The 20,199-nt window shown below is 47.2% G+C and overlaps 4 protein-coding genes across 4 annotated transcripts; 3 read left to right on the forward strand and 1 right to left on the reverse strand.

The window, feature by feature from the left end:
- Nucleotides 1-615: 615 nt before the first annotated feature.
- Nucleotides 616-2,649, reverse strand: PCOAH_00015760 (Uncharacterized protein; the record flags this gene model as incomplete). The annotated part of the gene is made up of 1 exon (XM_020058385.1): nt 616-2,649. The coding sequence occupies one exon, from the start codon at nt 2,647-2,649 to the stop codon at nt 616-618; it is 2,034 nt and encodes a 677-aa protein (XP_019914286.1).
- Nucleotides 2,650-3,977: 1,328 nt separating this feature from the next.
- Nucleotides 3,978-4,487, forward strand: PCOAH_00015770 (Uncharacterized protein; the record flags this gene model as incomplete). The annotated part of the gene is made up of 1 exon (XM_020058386.1): nt 3,978-4,487. One exon carries the CDS (start codon nt 3,978-3,980, stop codon nt 4,485-4,487), a length of 510 nt encoding a protein of 169 aa, XP_019914018.1.
- Nucleotides 4,488-6,127: 1,640 nt separating this feature from the next.
- Nucleotides 6,128-14,681, forward strand: PCOAH_00015780 (Uncharacterized protein; the record flags this gene model as incomplete). Its single annotated transcript, XM_020058387.1, has 6 exons — nt 6,128-9,647; nt 9,748-10,049; nt 10,279-10,334; nt 10,633-13,615; nt 13,824-14,440; nt 14,567-14,681. The coding sequence occupies 6 exons, from the start codon at nt 6,128-6,130 to the stop codon at nt 14,679-14,681; spliced, it is 7,593 nt and encodes a 2,530-aa protein (XP_019913922.1).
- Nucleotides 14,682-15,194: 513 nt separating this feature from the next.
- On the forward strand, nt 15,195-19,202 carry PCOAH_00015790 (Peptide release factor; the record flags this gene model as incomplete). The annotated part of the gene is made up of 10 exons (XM_020058388.1): nt 15,195-15,361; nt 15,500-15,744; nt 15,850-16,388; nt 16,544-16,743; nt 16,920-17,016; nt 17,118-17,358; nt 17,552-17,601; nt 17,701-17,753; nt 17,812-18,238; nt 18,432-19,202. 10 exons carry the CDS (start codon nt 15,195-15,197, stop codon nt 19,200-19,202), a joined length of 2,790 nt encoding a protein of 929 aa, XP_019914050.1.
- Between the last annotated feature and the right edge of the window lie 997 nt (nt 19,203-20,199).

Genomic DNA, 20,199 nt, shown 5'->3' on the forward strand with positions numbered 1-20,199 from the left:
CCTCCACCTCGGCATGGCAGATCAGGCGGCACGTCTCCGTCCCGTCTCTTCGCTTCGCTACCTTTTCTTTTATCTCCAATTATTACAGTGGTAGAGGTTTCGAGAAGACATTACTTCACCCCTTCGGGGCTTCCCTCCTATTTGTGAACGCTCCCACGCGACATACGCCCGTTGTGAAATATATATGTATATATGTATATGTATATTTTTTTTTTTTTTTTTTTTTTTTTTTGCACAAATGGCTAGCCAGCTGCTTTTTCAAATGGTTGATGTTGGTAGAGTGACCCCTTCGCCCCGATGCACACCTGCATTGGACGTCTACACGTTTGTGCGCGCTGCTGAAACGAAGGTGGCCTCTACGAACGAGTCGGAAATGACATTCCTTAACTTCCCACCATTTGTGTGCTACAAATTAGCCCTCGCGGGGTTTTCAGTTGGGACACCTCGGAAGGTTTAAAAAAAAAAAAAAAATGAAAAAAATACAAAAAGCAAAAGGGAGGTAGGAGCAATGTACATGGTGAACGTGGAGAACTAAGTAATAAAAAAAAGGAAGTCATCACAACGGGGGGTAACATGCACACGGGGGGACAAATGCACACCGGGAGGGTCCCCCCCTCACTGCAGCACGTACCCCTTCAGCTGCAGCGCCTTCTGGATGGACAGGACCTGCACACGCTGCTCACTACTCCAGCCCTTCATATCCTCCACACGTGATTTTAAAATGTTGTTCAGGATGTCCCTGTTCTTCATCACCTCATTCACCAGTTCCTCGTCAGGAAGCTCCACGTTCGCGTAGGTGGGATCTGAAAGCACGCTCTCGTTGGGAGGGCCTTGCATCACCGCCGCTGAGGTGACGATATCCCCCATAACCGGTCCCCCCTCCATACCTCTACCCACGTGGCTACCACTACTGGCGTAGACACCTTGCCGCTTTGGGTTTGTTCTTTTCTCTGGCAAAACGTGCCCACTACTGTTTGCATTGTCCCTTTCTCTGTCACTAAAACTGAAACTGTTTTCCATCGGGGGGGCTGCACGGAAGGGGGCATACTTATCTCCACTGAGGCCAATACCAGTGCCGCTTCCTATCCTTCCGTCCGCTTCGACGTAATTGGCGGCGTATGGCTCTCCTGCGCCATTCAGGTCGTCTGCGTTGCTTCCATACGGGGGGTGGTTTTCCATCCCTGCCACCCGATCGGTGTGCCCCATCGAGCTGTCACCATTCGCATAATCAGAAAAATAACTTGTTTTAAAATGAGACGACCCACCATTGTTATTCAGTTGGCTGACTCCTCCATGGATTCCACCGTTCGTGTCGTTGTACCTGCCATGTTCAATTTGCTCGATGTTGTTTTTATATGCTTGTGAGGTGCCACTTCCAGCGGCGCTCCCGTAAAGCTCCTTCATCATCCCCCTCCTTCTCCTCTGCTTCAAATTACCGCTAGTGTGACTGTTCCCTTCTTGGTAAAGGGGATTATTCCCACTGTACTGATCTGCACGCCCTCCATACTCCTCTGTCTCTTCCCCATTGTGTATGCCTCCTTTTGCGTTACGTAATTTGGTCAGCTCCTTCTTCGAGCTGGCATACAACCCTGGCATAGTTGTACCACCCCGTTTTTTCTTCCCCCCTCCAGCAGATCCTACCACGGAAGGTGGGCTATTTAGGTTAAGTAAATGACTTTGTGGACCACCATAGGTACTTCCCCCTAAGGGGTTATCTTCACTAAGATCGTAAATAACGTTCTCTCCAAGGGGTCTTCCCCTTCTGTTACTTTTCACAAGAGAAATGTTCTCTGGATTGTTACGCTGGTTGTGGTTGTGCTCTTCCTCCTGATCAGCTACCCCTGCTAAGCCTATTTTTACTTTGCCGCTTCGCTCCATTTGTACCATCCGCTCTGCCTTGTTCACCAACGCCTCGTCACTGATCACCATGTTAAGGTCATTCTTCCCCATGGTATATTCGTTTATTACATCCATAAGGAACAGACAGTGCAGCAGTGCATACGCCACATTCCTATGCTTCTGCAAATACAACTTGATCATTCCTGAATTCTCCATAGCGTGTTTTTGAAAAAAACGCAAAAGACACATTATTTGTGACGTAGTCAACGTATGCACGATTTTCGATATGAAAACTTTTTTCATGTTACTTTCGTTGGAGGTACTGGTCTCTGTTTGGTTATATGGATAGGGTTCTTCCTTTACATTTCTTTGCATATTTATCGTGTGCGTTATTTGCTGTCCTTTCCCCTTTCTGTTGTAGTGACTGTTTGAATCCATCGATGCGTCAAATTTATCGCTGCGCTTTCCTCCATGTTCGTTTGCCCTTCCCCTGGAAAGCAGGTTCCCACCGCCAAACCCGGAAATGGCACCGCTGGCCAGCTTCTCCCTAAACTCCTCATTCGCCCAGTACAACCGCAACTTCCTTCCCTTCAACTCATATCCATTAATATACTTAAGTGCCAACATACAGGTTTCTAAATCCTTGTATTCACAGAAGGCGAAGCCCTTACTGATGTTCTTATCCACGTCGTACTTTATACGCACGCTTACTACTTGGCCCACCTTGGACAGAATTTCGTGCAGCTCCCTCTCAGTCACGTCGAACGGGATGTTCCCGATCCATAGGCTGTAGTTGCTTTTGCTCGCCATAGGGGGGCAGCACAACGTTGCAAAGCAATTCAGTGCAGCGAAGTATTAGCTGAGACGTAGTACCAGGTGACATCCACTACTGCTCAGTCACACAACTGCAGAAAAAAAAAACACTTCTTCACGCGCCTGTATATATTTACCAAAGGGAAGTAAAAAACGCATCACACAAGCGTGGGCATCCACCCACCCATACGCTCAAACGGGAAAACGTGCACTTGTGCGCCTACTCAACATGGTCCCCTGAAGAAGCTGTGTTGCCTCGCCGAAAATGCGGCAGAGTAACGCAACAAAACCTCCTTCCAATCAGCAATTTCTCCCTGAAGGGGGAAAATAAAAAAAATAAAAATAAAATAAATAAAATATGCACTTGTTGAATCATACCTTCCCTTCACTGCGATAATTTTTTCGCTTCTCACCGCTGGGGGAAAATGCCCCCCTAGCGGTTTCTGTTGCGCCAAGAAAAAATGAACATCCCCCCCTGTGGCGTGAACTTTCCAGGAGGGGGGACCCTCACCACGGAAAAATTGCACCTTTTCATGTCTGTCCCTTCCGCGAGGATGCATAAAAAAAATAATAAAAAAAACGCATTTATGTGAATGAGATAATTTTCCTCCCAACAGTTGCATCACATTCGTGCCACATGTGTCCATTGTCCATCCGCCTCTCCCCTGATGGATGCAGTTCGTAAAAGCACACCGTCGTTTTTTTTTTTTTTTTTTTTTTTTTTCCTTCTCTGCGTAGTGCTCCCAGAAGATGAGATGAAGCTATTCTCCACATTTTTGGCGACATAAAATAGGGACGTTATTTTCTTTAAATTTCTCTTACAGGAGAGTGCCTTTTTTTTTCGCATTTGCTTTCACATGTTCAAGTAGAAATGGACACCCCTGCGTAAATTTTTTTGCCCAAACGTGTGGGTGGACGCGTTTTTTTTTTTTTTTTTTTTTTTTTGTCCTTCAATGTGGAGGCTTCCCCCACAGGGGGTAGTAACCAACTCGAGTAGGAAATACCTAATGAAGAAGTCCCAACTTGGGCTCACCGAGAAAGCGCAATTTTCTCACGGAGGGCGTCTCCCCGTAGTGGCAGGTCCTGTCCACTTCGGTGTTAACCACCATATTAGGGGGGCGTCGGTCTGTGGAAGGTCTCACCCATTAGTGTGATAGTTCGCTTGGGGACTAAGCACCTTTGCATGTGCGTTGCTAACGAGGGCACGTGCATATTTGTTGCAAGTGTTACGACAAACGAGCAGTCCGCCGCGATTCCTGTACCCCTCCCACAAGGTAAATCGTATCACCTGAATCGCTCGAATTGTTTACCCCCCTTATGCAAAAATGGACGGGAAGAAGGGCCCCACCTTTGACATCCTCCCTCCCCCACTGGAGAAAATAAAAAAAACGGACAAAAAAAGAAGCCAGGATGTAGCGAAGGAAATGCCCCGTAATGAATTATCACCAGGGCCACCCCAACGGAGTACGCAACCCCTCAAGACGGTCACCAAGCAGAAAAATCCCACCTCACATGAAGAGGCCAATCAAAAGAAGGAACAAACAATGAAGGCCAATAATTACATATCCCAAAAGTACAGCAACGTCATTTTAAACAGCGACGAAATCAGCGCAATAATCAGCAGCAACTCACATTTTAAGACGCTCGTCGAAAGTGAAAAAGTGTCCACCTTTATGGGAGATTATTTGAAAAACCCATTAGTGGCCATAAAAAAACACGAGAAGGATGAAACGATTGCAAGATTCCTCGACTGCCTCTTCGGGTATATGAATGAGAAAAGTCGTAACATTCATTTGGCGAACCTGTCCGAAAGTTTTACCATCCCCAGGAGGTGACAACTGGTCGTGCGTCTACCGGTGCATCCACATATTTTCGCAATGCACACACAGTTAGTGGGGAAGCTACCAAAAGGCAATCCCCTAAATTGGGCAAAGATCGGAACCCCCTCCCCCGGCGCAGTTTTCCCCTGATTGCTCCATCAACTGGTTAATTGCTTTACCCCCAAGGTAAACTTGCACTCGGCGTACCTCCTTTATGCAAAATTAATGATGAAGTCATGGCACAATGGGCAACCTCCCTGAGTAAGCCCACCGCTGCGCGTCCATTCGGTCATACCGTTCATTCATGAGTGGGTTCTCCGGTAGACACCGATGTAGATCACCCCATTCGGCATCGTCCTTATCGTCCGCATTGTTAGCGCGCCTGATACACGCACTTCTGTACTGTGCTGCATTCGCTCCTTTCCAAGGATCAATTTGGTCACCACTCTTCTGGGTGAATCAACTCAACGCGGGGATACTCCCCCCATACATAGTTGCAATTCGCGCAGGTACCTTGCGTGCACATACCTTTATAAATCCACGCGTGATCAAAGAATGAATTTTAAAAAGGCGAAAGGGAAAAGGAACCTCTAACGTCACTTTTGTGGAGAAATTTCACGTACAGTTGGGAGAAAAAAAAAAAAAAAATGTTCACCCAACTTGCGGGAACGGAACTGTTTGGCGCGTTATGAGGTATTCCCAAAAAGGGGACACTTTTGTTTTACAAACCCCCCACACCGAATTCGCATAAACCCAGCAGAGAAACACACCTCATCCTGTTCACTTAAACGATGTTAAAGTTGCATCGTCGCTTAGGGAACTGTATGCCCACCTACGCTAATGCATTATCAACCGTTCCCTAGCGCCTCCGCATTTTTTCCCAAAGGTCGGTCACCAGTTCGGCGCACCTCCCCTCTTCGGAGTTTCCCCAAAAACCAATTTGTGCACGCACCCACTGGTGACTTTTTCTTCCGCCCCTAATCGGCGTTCCTCCTTCTTATTCTCACTTCAATGTTTGCGCCTTAGCGACTCGCAACTTGCTTCCCTTCAATTGCCGCCTCGCCCATTTACGCCATAGGGGATGTAAAAAAATATGACCTGTTCAGGCAAAAAAGAAGAAAAAAAAAAAGGCAAAAAAAAAAAAAAAAGCTAGTCCCATTTTTCATAAAAAATGAACAAAGTGTGGTCATCCTTTTATGCATAAAAAGAGGACTCCCCTTGGGAAACTTTTTTTTTTTTTTTTTTTTTTTTTTTGCGCCTTTGCAGCTCGTCCCATTGTTGCCTCTTCTCTTTGTTGCTTCTTCCCCTCTTTGGCTACTTCCTCCACTTTGTTGCTTCTCCTCTTTACTTCTTCCCATCGTTGCTTTTCCCCCGTGCTTCGGCCGCCCCCCAAGAGGGACGCATAACATGCATTCGCGCGCACGCGCTTGTGTGTAGCCCAGCGGGAGTGAAGTGGGTATACAGCACGTGAGGTAGTAACCCCAAGTTACCATTCGAAGATAGCACCTGAAGCAATCCTCCTAGTGAGTAGCCTGCGTAGCCGGAAGAGATACGCCAAAGAGAGCAACCGCATCGGGCACGGCCAGTACCGCCTACATCGTCAATCCCGCCAAACCAGTTAATCCTGTTAATCTAGTTTATCCAGTTAACGCCCCATGGAGGAGAAACTGGAGAGCGACCTGCTGTCGGTGTTCGCGCAGAGCGTGTCGAGCAACTTCGAGGACATAAAGCAGAGCGAAGCGAAGATCACGGCGCTGTACGAGGACCCCAACCGGGAGAACTACATCCGGCTGCTCCTCAAGTTTGTCATGTACCCCTACGATGAGAAAAACGAAAAAAAAAACCTCTACGATGGAGTGCTAAACAGGAACGTAAAAATAGCAGTCATGATAAGCATAAAAAACTTTGTAAAAAAAAGCGTCCACAGTAATATGGAGAATTTAGAGCTGAGTCCAGACTTGAGCATACAGATCAAGCACTTCTGCATGCACTTCCTCCTCGACGTGAATAATGAAGACATACAAAGTCTGGACAAATATTTCTACGAGATATTATTGTACCTGTTCAAGTTTAGTATTTGTGACGACTACGATTATCTGTTGTTTTATCTGATCACCCTGTATATTAGTGACGGCGGAGCAGACAGTGTGGTACAACTACTGCACAGTGATGAGAGGAAGAAGGTGGATGACACAGCCAAGATTATAGACTGCATTATGCTCTACGTAAGGAATAAGGAAATAATGGAGAACCTAACCCAGGACAACTTTTTCGCTCAGTATCCCAAGTTTGTAGCCAACCTGGAGGAAATAAAAAATGTCATCTGTTGTAGAAACAAGTCTCTAAACGATGATATAGTTAACTACATCAACAACACGAAAAGAGTCTACAAGACGAACGACAGGCATAGCTTATTCCTGCTCAGTGATTGTGTTCTGTACGGCTTGCCTGGAGCTGGCCATGCTAGTCTTTCCAACATGGTTAGCGTAGTTAACGTGGTTAGTGCGGTTAGTGTGGATAATGCTGTTAACGCAGTAGCTGGGGGGATAAGTAACGCCCAGTTCGACTTTCCAGGAAAGGGAACCATCGCCAACGATTACAACGGGAATGTGAAGCTCGTGCCTCTTGCCAACGCCATGGCACACTCCTCCAATCATCACATAAACACAACTCTCCTGCGAAAAAAATTCATCGCTATGAAAATAGTTAGAAAAATTGTAAAGAAGTACAAAAACAATGACTACGTGTCGAAGTATGATTTGAAAATAATCCTCACTCATATTGAATTTCCTCTGACACTTTACTTTGTCTATCTGTATGGGAAGTTTTCCGAAAGTAGTGGATACCTTGCAGAGAAGTTAAACGTAGCAGGGGGGGGTCCGAACGCGTTGCTTTCCGGAACCACAGGGCAAATCAAACCGAGTGAAGCCTACCTACAGATAAGTAATTGCTTCCTCGCCATGAACTACCTCCTGCAAAACATGCACGTTTATTTGAAAATATTCTACGCCATCATCGGCGTGGACCTACCAGAATACTTTGAGGACAACTTCGAGGTCCTTTTCAACATTTTCAACAACATGCTTCTCTACGATGTTGGCCTGGTGGGCAATTTCGTTCGCTACATGGAGGTGCTGCACAACGCGGGGGGTTCTTCCTCCTACAGTGCAAACGCCATTTCTTCACCGCAGGGCCACGCTGGTCAGTTTGCCCCCCCGCAACTGAGCCCGCAAGAACTGTCCAAAATAAACGCCCAATTTATGCAAAACGTTTTAAAGTGCAAGGTGATGCTAGTAGACGTTATTAAAGTCATTTCGGAGACGTACCAAGATGAGTCGAAGAAGTACATTGTGAAGTTAGTGTTTTCCCTGACGCAGGTTCTATACTCCGAGGGGGACAGGAACTTGCTGTGCCACAATTACAATTGCCTTGCATCTACCATCAAGCTAATACACCACATGAACCTCAACAAAAATGACTCGAACCCGTATAAGGACAAGCAGTTTCTGCACAAAATTATCGAACGGGTTCTACACCACATCCGACTTAAACGAAGCGATATAGAAGAAATCCTAGATGCGGATTTGGACTATTTCAGAAATGACCTGAACAAGGTAAATTCCTTCTCCGTCAGATCTGCCGCTACGTACTTTTTGAAAACGCTCTGCGATAACTACTTCGACGCTTGCTTCCCCATGTTGGAGGTTAGGATTTTCGCACGGGACTCTCTCATGTTCTTCAATCAGTCTGGCACGTCGTCCAGTCAGGGAGTCGATGGAGTAGGAGGGGGGGGTGTCTCCACATCCATTTCAAACGCAACCGCGCAGAACAACCATTCAGGAAATCAGCACCATGTGGGGATCGATAAGAACGACCCCTTCTATGAGGCGTGCAATTTAGAATACAAGATACAACTGATCACCTGTCTGGGGCAGGTAAACTTGGCACAGAACTTTTACGAACAAAACGTGCAACACATTCTTAAGGAATTCGTTATGACAGCTAAGATGAAGTACCCAGATGTGGACTCCCTCTGCTACGGCATCCACGATTACGACTTTACTAGTCGCCCTGCAACAAACTCCATTAGCGCAAATGCAGGCACAAATCAGCAGAAATCTGTTTGGCTCTCCAGCGAAGACCTGTTCAGCAAACAGAATACCATCTACCTGTTGTCCATTCTGAAGTTCCTCCTCAACAATAGGAGCATCTGCATCGGGTCGAGCAACGCGCTAGACGTGTTCACCTTCCTACACCACCTGCTCTTCACAGACAAAGTAATGATCTACTGCTACGCGTGTCTTTGCATGAATCGAATTCTAAACCAACAAATAAGTGGTGACCTCGTGCAGGTCATCTTCACCAACTGTTTGTCGAAAACGATGACGAGGCTGTTGTTCCTACTGAAGTACCACGTTCATGTGAAGGTCCTAAATGAGTACATCCTAATTACTATTATGAGGATATTCCTTCTGTGCCCAGAAAAGCTAGCCGATTTATATGTCCCCGTATTGCTGATCCTAGACAACACAATCAAGACAATTATAAACGACTCACACAACCCTCTGTTTAATCACTACCTGTTTGAGCTACTCACCCTGATCATCTCCTTAATATACAAATCGCAAAATAACAATAGTATTCACCAAGTGGAGGAGGTGGTCATCTCTACTTTTTCGCAAATACTGCAGATGTATGTGCACGACTTTATCCCTTACATTTTTCAGATTCTTTCCATAATTGTAGACAACACTTTTACTGTTCAGAAAATTCACGTAAAAATTTTAAGGAACTTATACGAAATGGATCTGTGGAAGAGTACCGTTGGAAATGTCAACGGGATCATTTGTGTTCTGAGAAGCTTTTTTAAAAAATACCACCTTTTTGAAGAGATCATAAAGACCAATATGCAGCAACTTTTTAACATTTACCATTACTGTTTGTCTAATAAGAAGCTTTCTACCGATTCGTTTCAAATAATTCTTATTGTCTTTACCTACCTCCCTGTGGAAGCTTATAAGACGTTTCTGAAGCCCCTCTTCGTCTTACTGTTTACCTTTCTGCAGCAGTATAAAAACGACATTATTAAGATTAAGGTGGTGCATGCGTTGTCCGTGTTGGTCCTCAAGACGGACGTTTCGCTGTTCGTCGACACGGTGGAGCAGATACATGCGGGTAAGTGTGCACCGTTGCGTAGTAGTTGCGTGGAGCATGCCTACCGGATAACCGTATCGTTAACCGTGCACATTCCGCCTAACCACCCTTCCCACCGCAGGCCTCATCTTCAACGTGCTCAAGAACCTCTACATGCCAATCCTCGACAAGCTAATCAACGTGAACGAAAAGATCATCATCTTCCTGGCCCTCACCAAAATAATGAGCAACGAAAAAATACGTGGCGAGCCCTTCGTCGTCGATATGCTCAGTCTCCTGAACCAAAATATAACAAACAACGAACTCGTCATGAAAAAAACCAAGGTCCACCACCAGGAGGTGCAGAAGGACGAGCTGGACAAGAACTTCGAGGTCACCTACGTCAAGCTCCAAATGATCAACAACGATAATATTAACGACACGGTGAGTACGATAGTGTGCAATAGCACGCCCATTTGTGTGCATCGCATCGATTACGTCATTACCGTTACGTCGTTACCGTTACGTCGTTACCGTCACGTCGTTACCATCACGTCGTTACCATCACGTCGTTACCATCACGTCGTTACCATCACGTCATTACCGTCACGTCATTACCGTCACGTCATTACCGTCACGTCATTACCACCACGTTGTTACCCCCTCCCCGCAGGTCCTGCGTGACATCAACATAAACCTGGAGCTCAAGCAAAACCTCTACAACTCCGTGTTCATGCAGATCTGCCATAACAATGGATTCAGCAGCATCCTGCAGCTCTTCTCCAGCTGAATGTAAACCACGGGGGAGTAGCCCGGCAGGGAGGAGAGCCTTTCTCTCCCCATTTGTCGCGTTTATGTGCCCCGTTTGTGCGCCTCATTTGAGTGGCCCCTTTGCCACACTTGACCGTGCACAGTTGAGGTGAAATATATTCCCTGTGAAAAAAAAAAAAAAAAAAAAAAAAAAAAAAGTGTTCACATGAAAAATTTAATCGTGCCAGTTTTATTTCCACACAAATGTTCATGTTAGTGCTCGTGCGGAAGGAAGTGTGAGCGGCCCGCGCATTCCTTACCAAACCAAACGAAACTGTACAATGAAAAATTTTTTTTTAAACTGCATCAACAACATAGTTAAACGAAAAAGGGAAAATAAAGTGAAGCAACTTCTGAACTTCCTTTTGGCAAAGCAGCGAGCTGGCCACTTGCACGACCACGATGTTGTGTACCCTCTGTCAGCGCTCTGCTCCTTGTTGTATGAGTTGAGCGTGCAGGTGGGACGTCCGGTGGGTGAAAGGACGCACCGGGTTGAAAAGCAGGACGGGAAGGGAGGTGAACACCCCCAGGGTGGAAAAGCATCCCTTCCGCTAACACCTACACAGTCACCTACACAGTCACCCACCCCGGCAACGACGCTGAATTTCCTGCGAACGAGCCAGCTGCACGTGGGCTCCTTCGTGGAAGCCCTCTTGACGCAGTTCCATGCAAAGGGTGACGCCTCAGAGGAGGCCATCCGAAGTTGCACGTACCTGCTGAACGGGCTGTGCCTGTTGGACTACGACGGGCAGGAGAACCACTCCAGGGAGCTCCTTTCCAGAGTGGTAACCTCCTTTGTCCAACTGAATAGGAGGTACCTAAGCCATGTTGGGGGAAGCCACCGAGTAGGTCAAGCCCCAGAAGGGGTACCCACCCAAATGGGGGTAATTACCCCTCAGAACGACTCTTCCAACGGGAAGGTACACAGCCAAATGTTGGTGGAAATGCTCACTGTAATGAATAATCATTCTGCAAAATTAAGACGCTCCAATGAGCACATGGATCTGCTGAGCGTCTTCTACCTGGAGGTGGTTAATTACCTGTTCGCCTCAACCGTACTTTGTGTAACCCCCCCTGTGAAGTGTCACCGACGGGTTGTTCTAACTAGCCATATTAATCCAAACCGCATGAACTTCACTCGAATTAAGCAGTTCTACTCTGAGGTCCACTTGGACGTGCACCACTTTGTTAGTATCGCCCTGTTTGTGAAGAGATACGCAGATGTGCTAAACCGGTTCGACCTTCGGACGGGAGCTCAGAAATCTCCTGAAGATATATACCCCATTAGTAATAACCACCTGCACCGCACGCTAAGCACAGCCATCGTGCATATTTACCTGAACCTGTTTTGGAGACCCAAGTGGGAGACGTCCTCACAGGGAGGCTCCTCCAACAGACGACAACACATATGTAGTAATGAAGACACGCAATTGGAAAGAGTTCCCTCCCCGAATAAGCAAAAAGGAGCCACATCCGACCGTTCCAATCCTACCTCCGCCTTCCTGTCCATGTGGAGTTCCTTCCCCGATGAATTTACCCAACTCTACAATTCGCAAAAAATAAACATCGACCTTGTTGTAAGGAATATTCTTATGGATGTAGTCAGCTGTTTGAAGACGCTATCCGTGAGAGTTGTAACTAGCGATCCCCTAACCTGTGACCATTTTAACAGGAGGATTTACAGCCACATCGTATCCTTTAAGCTTATCCTAAATGGCATCGATGGGGAGAACCTACCACGAAGAGATTCCCTCGTTAGTGCATTTTATGTGTATTGCCATTTTTGGGACTTCCTTATAAAGTTCTACATTTCGGTCATTTACACCAACAGTTTGGTCTGTCTGCTTGGCTGCTTCTGCGCAGGGGGGGTAAAGCGAATGAAAGGGAAGGGTCGCTACATCTCTATTATTAGGATCGTAAATGAGGAAGTGTTACAGAGATGGGAAGGAGCAGGCGCAAAATATGTAGATGCTCCCTCAGTTGGGCAGTCATTCAGCGGGGAGCACCCACATGGTTCACTAATCAGACCCGACAACACGCAGTGCCCCCCCCTGCTGGCCAACCAGAGACACCTCTTCAACCTGTGTAATCTGTACGCCCAGCTGAACTTCCACGACGAGGCCTTCACTAAACTGCTCACCAGAATGACCATTCATAATTTGACACAACTAGGAAGGAAGGATATCATGGCTGTGGTGTACTTCCTGGGGAAAGCGCCCCCAACGGAGGGGGAGATTCTACTTCACCTAGTGAAACAGATCCAATTACACTTGACCACCTATGACATGTGTGACTTGCACTTAACACTGAAGACACTCCTTAAGTATACCCATGAGAAGGAAGGGAAAAGTTTTTACACCACACATATGGCCACTCTACTACACCATGTGCTTTTACGCGTCCTCATTGTGTGTTCCCAAATGGAGGCAAAGGAGGACGCTACACAGTCGCCATGGCAGGGGAAGACCAAAGAGCAGATGTTCCCACAGCAGGTTCATTTTACTAAAACACTTCACGCGTTTTATGGTGTGCTTCTCTCCTCTGGGAGATTCGATAATACGTTTGTCGTCCAACGGGGCAACAACACTTCACACGGACCGGAGGAGGGCACTACTGCCCTTTCGATAAGCCAAGAAGAAATGCAAGCCGTCTATGCAAAGCTGTTAAAACGACCCGATCGGTTCACACCAAGCAGAGGAATGCTCACCCTAGGTGAGAGGAACCCATTTCTGCGGGATACCCTTAACATATTAAACCTCGCAGTTAAGCTAATGATGGGGAAACGCTGCCCCCCGTTCGATGATCACCACTTTGCTATGTTAGAAACCCGTTGCCTCCCCCTGTGTGATGCGTTGTACCTTCTCATTAAGCGAATGAAGAACCCCGCAAATTGCTTCAGTGTGCCAGAGTGGGTCAGTATAATCCTCTGCCACTGCAAGGTGGGCCACATACCCGACTACCTTAACGAATATTTGGCACTCCTCCACGGGATGATCGACGGGATGATCGACGGGAAGATCCACGCGAAGATCCATGCGAAGATCCAGGCGAACCGCCCTACGCAACCGCATGGGGTGCACACCAAGGACCTGCGCCTCATTCGGATGTTATCACATCAACTAAAATCGCTTCGTTTGAAAAACGGGGAGCTCTTTGCACCATTTTGTATGCATGAAACGGAGCAGTCCCCCCCCTGTGGGGTGAAGCGGTGTAAACTGTGACACACGCGAGATAACAAAATGGGCAAAAAATGTGGTGCAAAACTTACCTACTCATGCCCCCCGCAGGGTTAATTTTTTCCTGCCTCTTCACTCTAGCCGTTTGTGTTTTTTTTTTTTTTTTTTTTTTTTTTTTTTGTCACCCTCACGCTGCTTCTTCACTGTTTCTTCGCCCCTTTCTCACCACTAGCTAATACTTCCTATGCGCCTCTTTTCACTTCTGCTCACCGCCCTTGTCACCACTTTGCAAAGTCCTCTTTTTGCTCGCCGGCCCCATCATCGCACGGCTTTGGGAGTTCCTCCCGTAAGTCATGTTCTAGGAGTGGTAGGAGGGTGGGCATTCATCTCAGGACGCGTCGGTCGAATTAGCAACAGGAACAGTGCAGACTACGGGGCAGGTTCTGCTCCAACCTCACAAAAAGGACGACGTAACCACTTCGAACTCAGAGGGTCCCTAAACGATTACATCTACAAGCTACTCCTCCGAAGGTTCAAAAAGGTCACACACAAAAGTCCAATCAACATTTTCAAGTCTGTGTTGTCTCCCCGACGGAGCTACAACATTGACTTCCTCTTTTCCTGTAACTACACCATAAGTCAAATAAAAAAAAAAATAGCAGAATACATGTATGAGCTGAAGCTAGTCGATGGAGCAGAATTTAAAGCCGTTTATCTGGGCAAGAGGAGACTCGTCCGGCCAATAAAGAAACAAATGGAGGCCTACTACGTTTTGTTTTCCTTCCAGATGTACCCCTCCCTCATTTACGAGATTAAGAGGAAGCTCTACCTGCAGGATGCCGTCTTGAGGTTCGTCCGGTCATTGCGCCGGGGAGAAGCTCCCTTGCAAAGCATTCACCACGTTCACCACGACGCCACAACACTTATTCACCACTACACCACCATAAACAATACACCACTTACCCCCTCCAACAGGTTCATGGTCACGAAGAACGAAAAGACATCCAGGAGCCTCGAGTACCAGGAGAATGAACCTGTTAGGCAAGGGCTGGCCGCCACCGAGGCCCAATTTTTTAAGAAGGCGGACTGATGAGGGGCTGAACGCGGTCGTTTCTTCGTTCCGCATGTTACGGCCCCGTCTTTATCCCCAGCCGCTGCACATGCTGCTATCTTTGCTTTCTTTTTTTTTTTTTTGTTTGCTGCCCCATCGCTAGCGTCCTGCGTAGCGGTGTAGCCCGCCCGACCGAGCCTGAACAGCCGCTTGGACGAACTCTTACAAATGAACTCTCCCCCAGGGGAAAAAAAAAAAAATTAAAAAAATAATAAAATATGTGAACAGATGAACAAATGTACAATTGAATGATGCGTCGCGCATGTTAACATGGTAGGCATGCTAAGCGTTGCCATTCCGCCAGTCATGCACACGCCCCTTTCCCGCATGCACACCAACTTGGTAAATCATAGCTCTGCACATGGGACGGGTGAAAAATGGGGAAGCAATCAACAAAATGGTGCCTCGGAGGGACTTTTTTTTCTGCCCCAAACATTGACTACACTAAGGAGTGTCCCTTGCGCGATCCTCCCGCTCAATCCCCCCCTCACGATGAAGAACCCCTTGCCCTTCGCGGTCGTATCTATTAGGCTGGCCGTCCTAGTCACCCTGGCTCATTTGGTGCACACGGGACAGCTTCTGGACGACGGGCGAAGCTCGTTCTTCTTCCTCTACGCCGCATCATTCTTGCTCTATGCGATCTCATCCCTGAGCGACCCGTACGAACCAGGCCGAGCAAGGCACGCCGAACTACCTAACCAATCCTCCTCATAACGGTGTCGTGTAAAGTCCACGTTACACCATGCTTGCTTAAGATACCGCTTCTTATAATGGTGTTCTTGCCCCCCCCTTCGCAGCGGTTACCTCAAGTCTTGCCCCCTAGCATACCTACCTAATGATGAGAGAGCTGCATTCGAAGCAACCTTAAGTGAACGCACGGGGGAACCTTACAACAGGAAGGATGTACCAGCAGCTTTTTCCACCACACATGATGAGATAACATCGTCGGATTCGTTGTCCTCCGAGACAGTCAGTACGAATGGTAAGAAAAGAGGAGGGTGGAATACCATCAGGGAAGACACGTTATCTGTTGCATATGTTGGTTGGCTTATGTCCCCACATTGTGTGTCTAACCGAGTGCACCTTTTTTTTCATAACAACCGTATCCCTCCATAGTAACTTGCATTTACGACTCACCCCAATGCAGACGAGCTGGATAGCCTAACCATTTTCCACCACAAGAACCACAACACAGTCATTACGGAGAGAAGAGTCTGGAAAAAACAAAAGGGTGCCACCACCATGCGATGCGTCCACCGGAACGGCCCAGGCCAACCCGATGATGATGACCTCCCCTCCACGAACCAAACGAAGTACTCATGTCGACAAAGGAGCAAAGAGGGGGTCAAATTTGAGGACAAGTCTGATCCCAAAGTTGGGCGAAGAGTTCACCTCCGTTTGATTACCCCCCTTGGGATCAGAGCAAGAGTGAATGAGAATGGCCCCTCCAAGTACAAACCCCTTTCTGTGACACGACTACACCACGTGGGGTTAAACGCTGGAGGGAGCCATGCAGAACCAACTCACGTGAAAAAAACGATACGGGATCCACTTAATAAACAGACGCCAATCACATGCTACATACATGGTAAAAAGAAACCGTCCACCATCTTTCGCGTGCGTGGTGGTCAGGTGTACCAATATGGTACCCCACTCTCTTACTGCTATGTGTGCGGCGTAGTGCAGGTAAGTGGAGGGCGGCACTTCCCACGGTGGCACCTCCTACGGTGGATGATATGAAGACGATTTTCAGCAGTGTCCCTGCTGTGCATTCAGTCTATACACTACCCACAAACCAAATGAACCCTCTTCCTTATGACCCTCTCATACCCCTTCGACAGATCCTGCGAAGTAGGCACTGCAACGCCTGCCACAGGTGCGTACGCACATTCGACCACCACTGTCCTTGGATCAATAACTGCGTTGCAGAAAACAACCGAGCTTCCTATTTAGTGTATCTCCTCTTTGAAGCCATGGCGCTTTTTCACGCACTCAAATTACTCTCCCAAGCCATTTTACGGATGCTCTTTGAAGAAAATGGGTTCGTTTGGGGGGTTGTACCTAACATAGGGTGGCCGATGTGTTGTCTCTCTGTGGGGACCTCCTCCTATGAAAAGATAAAGCGCCCATTTGGCCAACCCATTTCGGATGTTCCATTTTGTTGTTTGTCCCTCCACACCTGCCGCTTAGCCACATCACCACTGGTCCCTTTCGCAGGTGGTTCCTCGCCTGGCTGGTGGTGCTCCTCCTCGTGCTGTTTTTCTTCTTCACGATGATTTCCTGCTTGGCCATCTACCACTCGTACCTCTGCTTGGTGTGTATACTAGCAACGTTGAAGGAGTTGTACAAGGAGCGGTCCTGCACCACTTCTACCCGTTTATATTCCACCAGTTGATTGCCCCTTCCCCATTTTAGATAAACGAGACGACACGCGAAAACACCCTCCGGGCGAGGAGCACGCAGGAAGTGAAAAACCTAGGAAGGAAACTCGCTGGACCCTTCTTCCTGGGCTACCAACAGAACGTCCTCATTTATTTTTCCAACCTTCCCATCGCGTGGATCTGCCCCAAGGTGGTCAGGCAGTACGCGTCAAACTGGTTGTGTCGCACAAGGGGTGTTACCTGGGCGACCCACGGGGAGATCCTCTGGAAGCCAAGTAAAAAAAAAAAAAAAAAAAAAAAAAAAAAAAATTAAAAAACTACTCCAAAGGGGAGTTATAGGTGTATCTAACTGCACCAACGAGTAAACAAAACGGAAGGGTTACCACGACGACGTATTCGCTACTCACCACGGTACTCCCCTCCATGGAGGAGCTACGCACACGATATGCGGTCATTTCTTCTATGCAGACCGGAAGCCCTCCTTCCCAAGTCAGGCCATTTTTCTCTCCATCCTGGAGGTAAGTCATCCTTCGAACGGGCCGCCATTCTACGTATAATGGCAAAGAAGTAAGTAACAAACCTACATGAGTTCTTCTTCTTCTACGCCACCCCTGCAGCACGTCACGTCATGCCTAAGGAGGCAGCTGTCCCCCGTGACCCTCTCGATCGAGTAACCCAATGAACAAGCCACTGAGCACTGCAGCCAGGTACTTCCTCTCGCCGAGCAGAATCAGAAGCAGAAGCGGAAGCGGAAGCAGATTCTTCTCTTCCATCCCGACAGAACTAACCAACAGCCAACAGAAGCTCCTCATACAGCTAGCCAAAAGAACCGTTTCAAAGATAGGGGATGGCAGAACCCATCAGAAAATCACCAAAATTCAGGAACGCTCCAAAATATTGAAAAATCTCCATGACGACTTAGATGTGTATGCAGAGCTCTTCCAGGAAAGTGGCCTAATCGATGAGAAGCGCAACCCGGAGAAGACCATCCAGGAGGTGAAGTCCTCCTCCGTTATGGACGCAGACGATGATATAAGGCAACTCCTACGCTCCATCGAAGATGTGGGTAGCATGCTCCTGCAGGATGTGGTTGACTTTTACAAAAGCGTTGTAAACACGGAGCACCACTTGGACACAGAAGAGGTGAAGGTGGAGGTAGGCCCAATGTGTGCATGCCAACCGGGCAGTGTCCTCCCGAATGTGTGTATACCTACCATAAAGTGTCCTCCCCAATGTGTGTATACCTACCATAAAGTGTCCTCCCCAATGTGTGTGTATACCTACCATAAAGTGTCCTTCCCAACGTGTGCATACCTACCATAAAGTGTCCTGCCTACCCCCCTTTCAGATCACCCCCGGAGTGGGGGGCCTCGAAGCCAAGCTGTTCTGCAACGACCTGTTCAGCATATATGAACAATTCTGCAAAATGAAAAACTTCCAATGCAATCTGATCAAAGGAGAAAGTGAAGACGTCAAGGATGGCTTCAGAAGCATCGTTGCAGTGATCAAAGGAGAGCGCGTATATGAACACTTCGTCCAAGAGAATGGCATCCACCGAGTTCAGCGAATACCAGTGAATAGTAAAAAAATACAAACATCCACATCTGTCGTATTTGTGTCCGATGAGGAAAGCTTAAAAAAAAATATAGAAAAAAAAATAAACTTTAGTAAAAGTGATCTGCTCATTGAAACGAAGAGATCAGGAGGAGCAGGAGGACAGAGCGTTAATAAAAATGAGACCTGTGTTAGGATCCTCCATAAGCCAACGAACTTATCTGTGGAGGTACAAAAAACTTCCAGTCAAATACAGAACAGAAGTATGGCAATACAAGCACTGAAGAACAAACTCTTTTCCCACTACTACCAGCAGGAAAAGGAACTTTACTTTAAGTGCAAGAAAAGTCATAAGATGAGTGGAGATAGAAGTGAGAAAATACGGACCTACAACTTTGTTAGTGACTTTATTACAGACCACCTTACCAATGTGCAGTACCCTGGGATTGACCTCTTCTTCAGGGACGATGGTCTCGTTCGCCTAGTTGATCATCATAGGAAGGTTTTCTACCAACATATTGTCGATGAGACGTTGCGCTTTATCCTGGATCGCACGCAGGGGTAAGCCAAGCAGGTGGGGCGAAGCATCCCACGTGGTTACAGGTGTACGTTGGTGCATACCTCCGTGTGTTAATCTACCTCTTAATTGTACTCATCGAGAGGGAGATCACCCACGACGACAAACGGTGCACAAGAACGCTCCCCCAACCTTCTCAGTCAGTATTTGGTAAGATCAGTCCATGTCGTCGAACATTTACCCATTTTTACTTCCTCCAAGTGGGAATCCCACCACGCAGTTCGAGACACACGTTCCATCGATGTTTGTATAAGGGTTGATTTTCCAAAAAGGGGGGTGGACCTATATGGGTACACTGCGTAATCATACAGAGGGACATTTTAGTGGTTTCCTTCTAGGGAGACGTGCGTCCCCCATGCAGGTGAACTGATCATCAGTAGTGAATTTTTTTTTCCATCTTTTTTTTTTTTCTTTTCCCCATTTTTGTGCCCGTCGAATTGGCAAATAGGTCATTCTGCGAGGCCGCCTCGCCCTGTTTTTTTTTTGTGTAACATAAAAGGCGATGAATTGTTGCGCCATAAACTGGATGGTGAACTTGCCCATTGGGCTGTGCATTATTTCGGGGGGAGATATTTTCGATCCTGCCAGTAGGGAGCCTTGCCGCTTAATTGTGCATGCAGGCTGTACGTACCGCGGTGACGCCAAGTCAGGAAGCTGACCTCGCACGATTGGGGAAACCATCGATAGGGAAAACGACGACCTTCACAAAACGGTCATGGTCATCACCACCAACCCAGCAACTGAGCAAAAAACAGCTTATTCCGCGTTGCATTTCGAAAGTGCTTTTCTCCATTTAGGAAATCCCACCACACAGAATATTTTTTTTTTTTCCAAAAATTTATGAACTGCTGAAAAATTTAATTTGCACTTATTCTTCTACTAGTTATTGCTGTTGAATTACTTGAAGAGCAAGTTATAGGGTTAGGATTAACAAACTATATATACAGGTCCTGCCTAAAATTGGGAGAGCGCCATTGAGGAAGCC

The sequence above is a fragment of the Plasmodium coatneyi genome, chromosome 7, assembly GCF_001680005.1.
Source record: "Plasmodium coatneyi strain Hackeri chromosome 7, complete sequence".
Classification (NCBI taxonomy): Eukaryota; Apicomplexa; class Aconoidasida; order Haemosporida; family Plasmodiidae; genus Plasmodium; species Plasmodium coatneyi.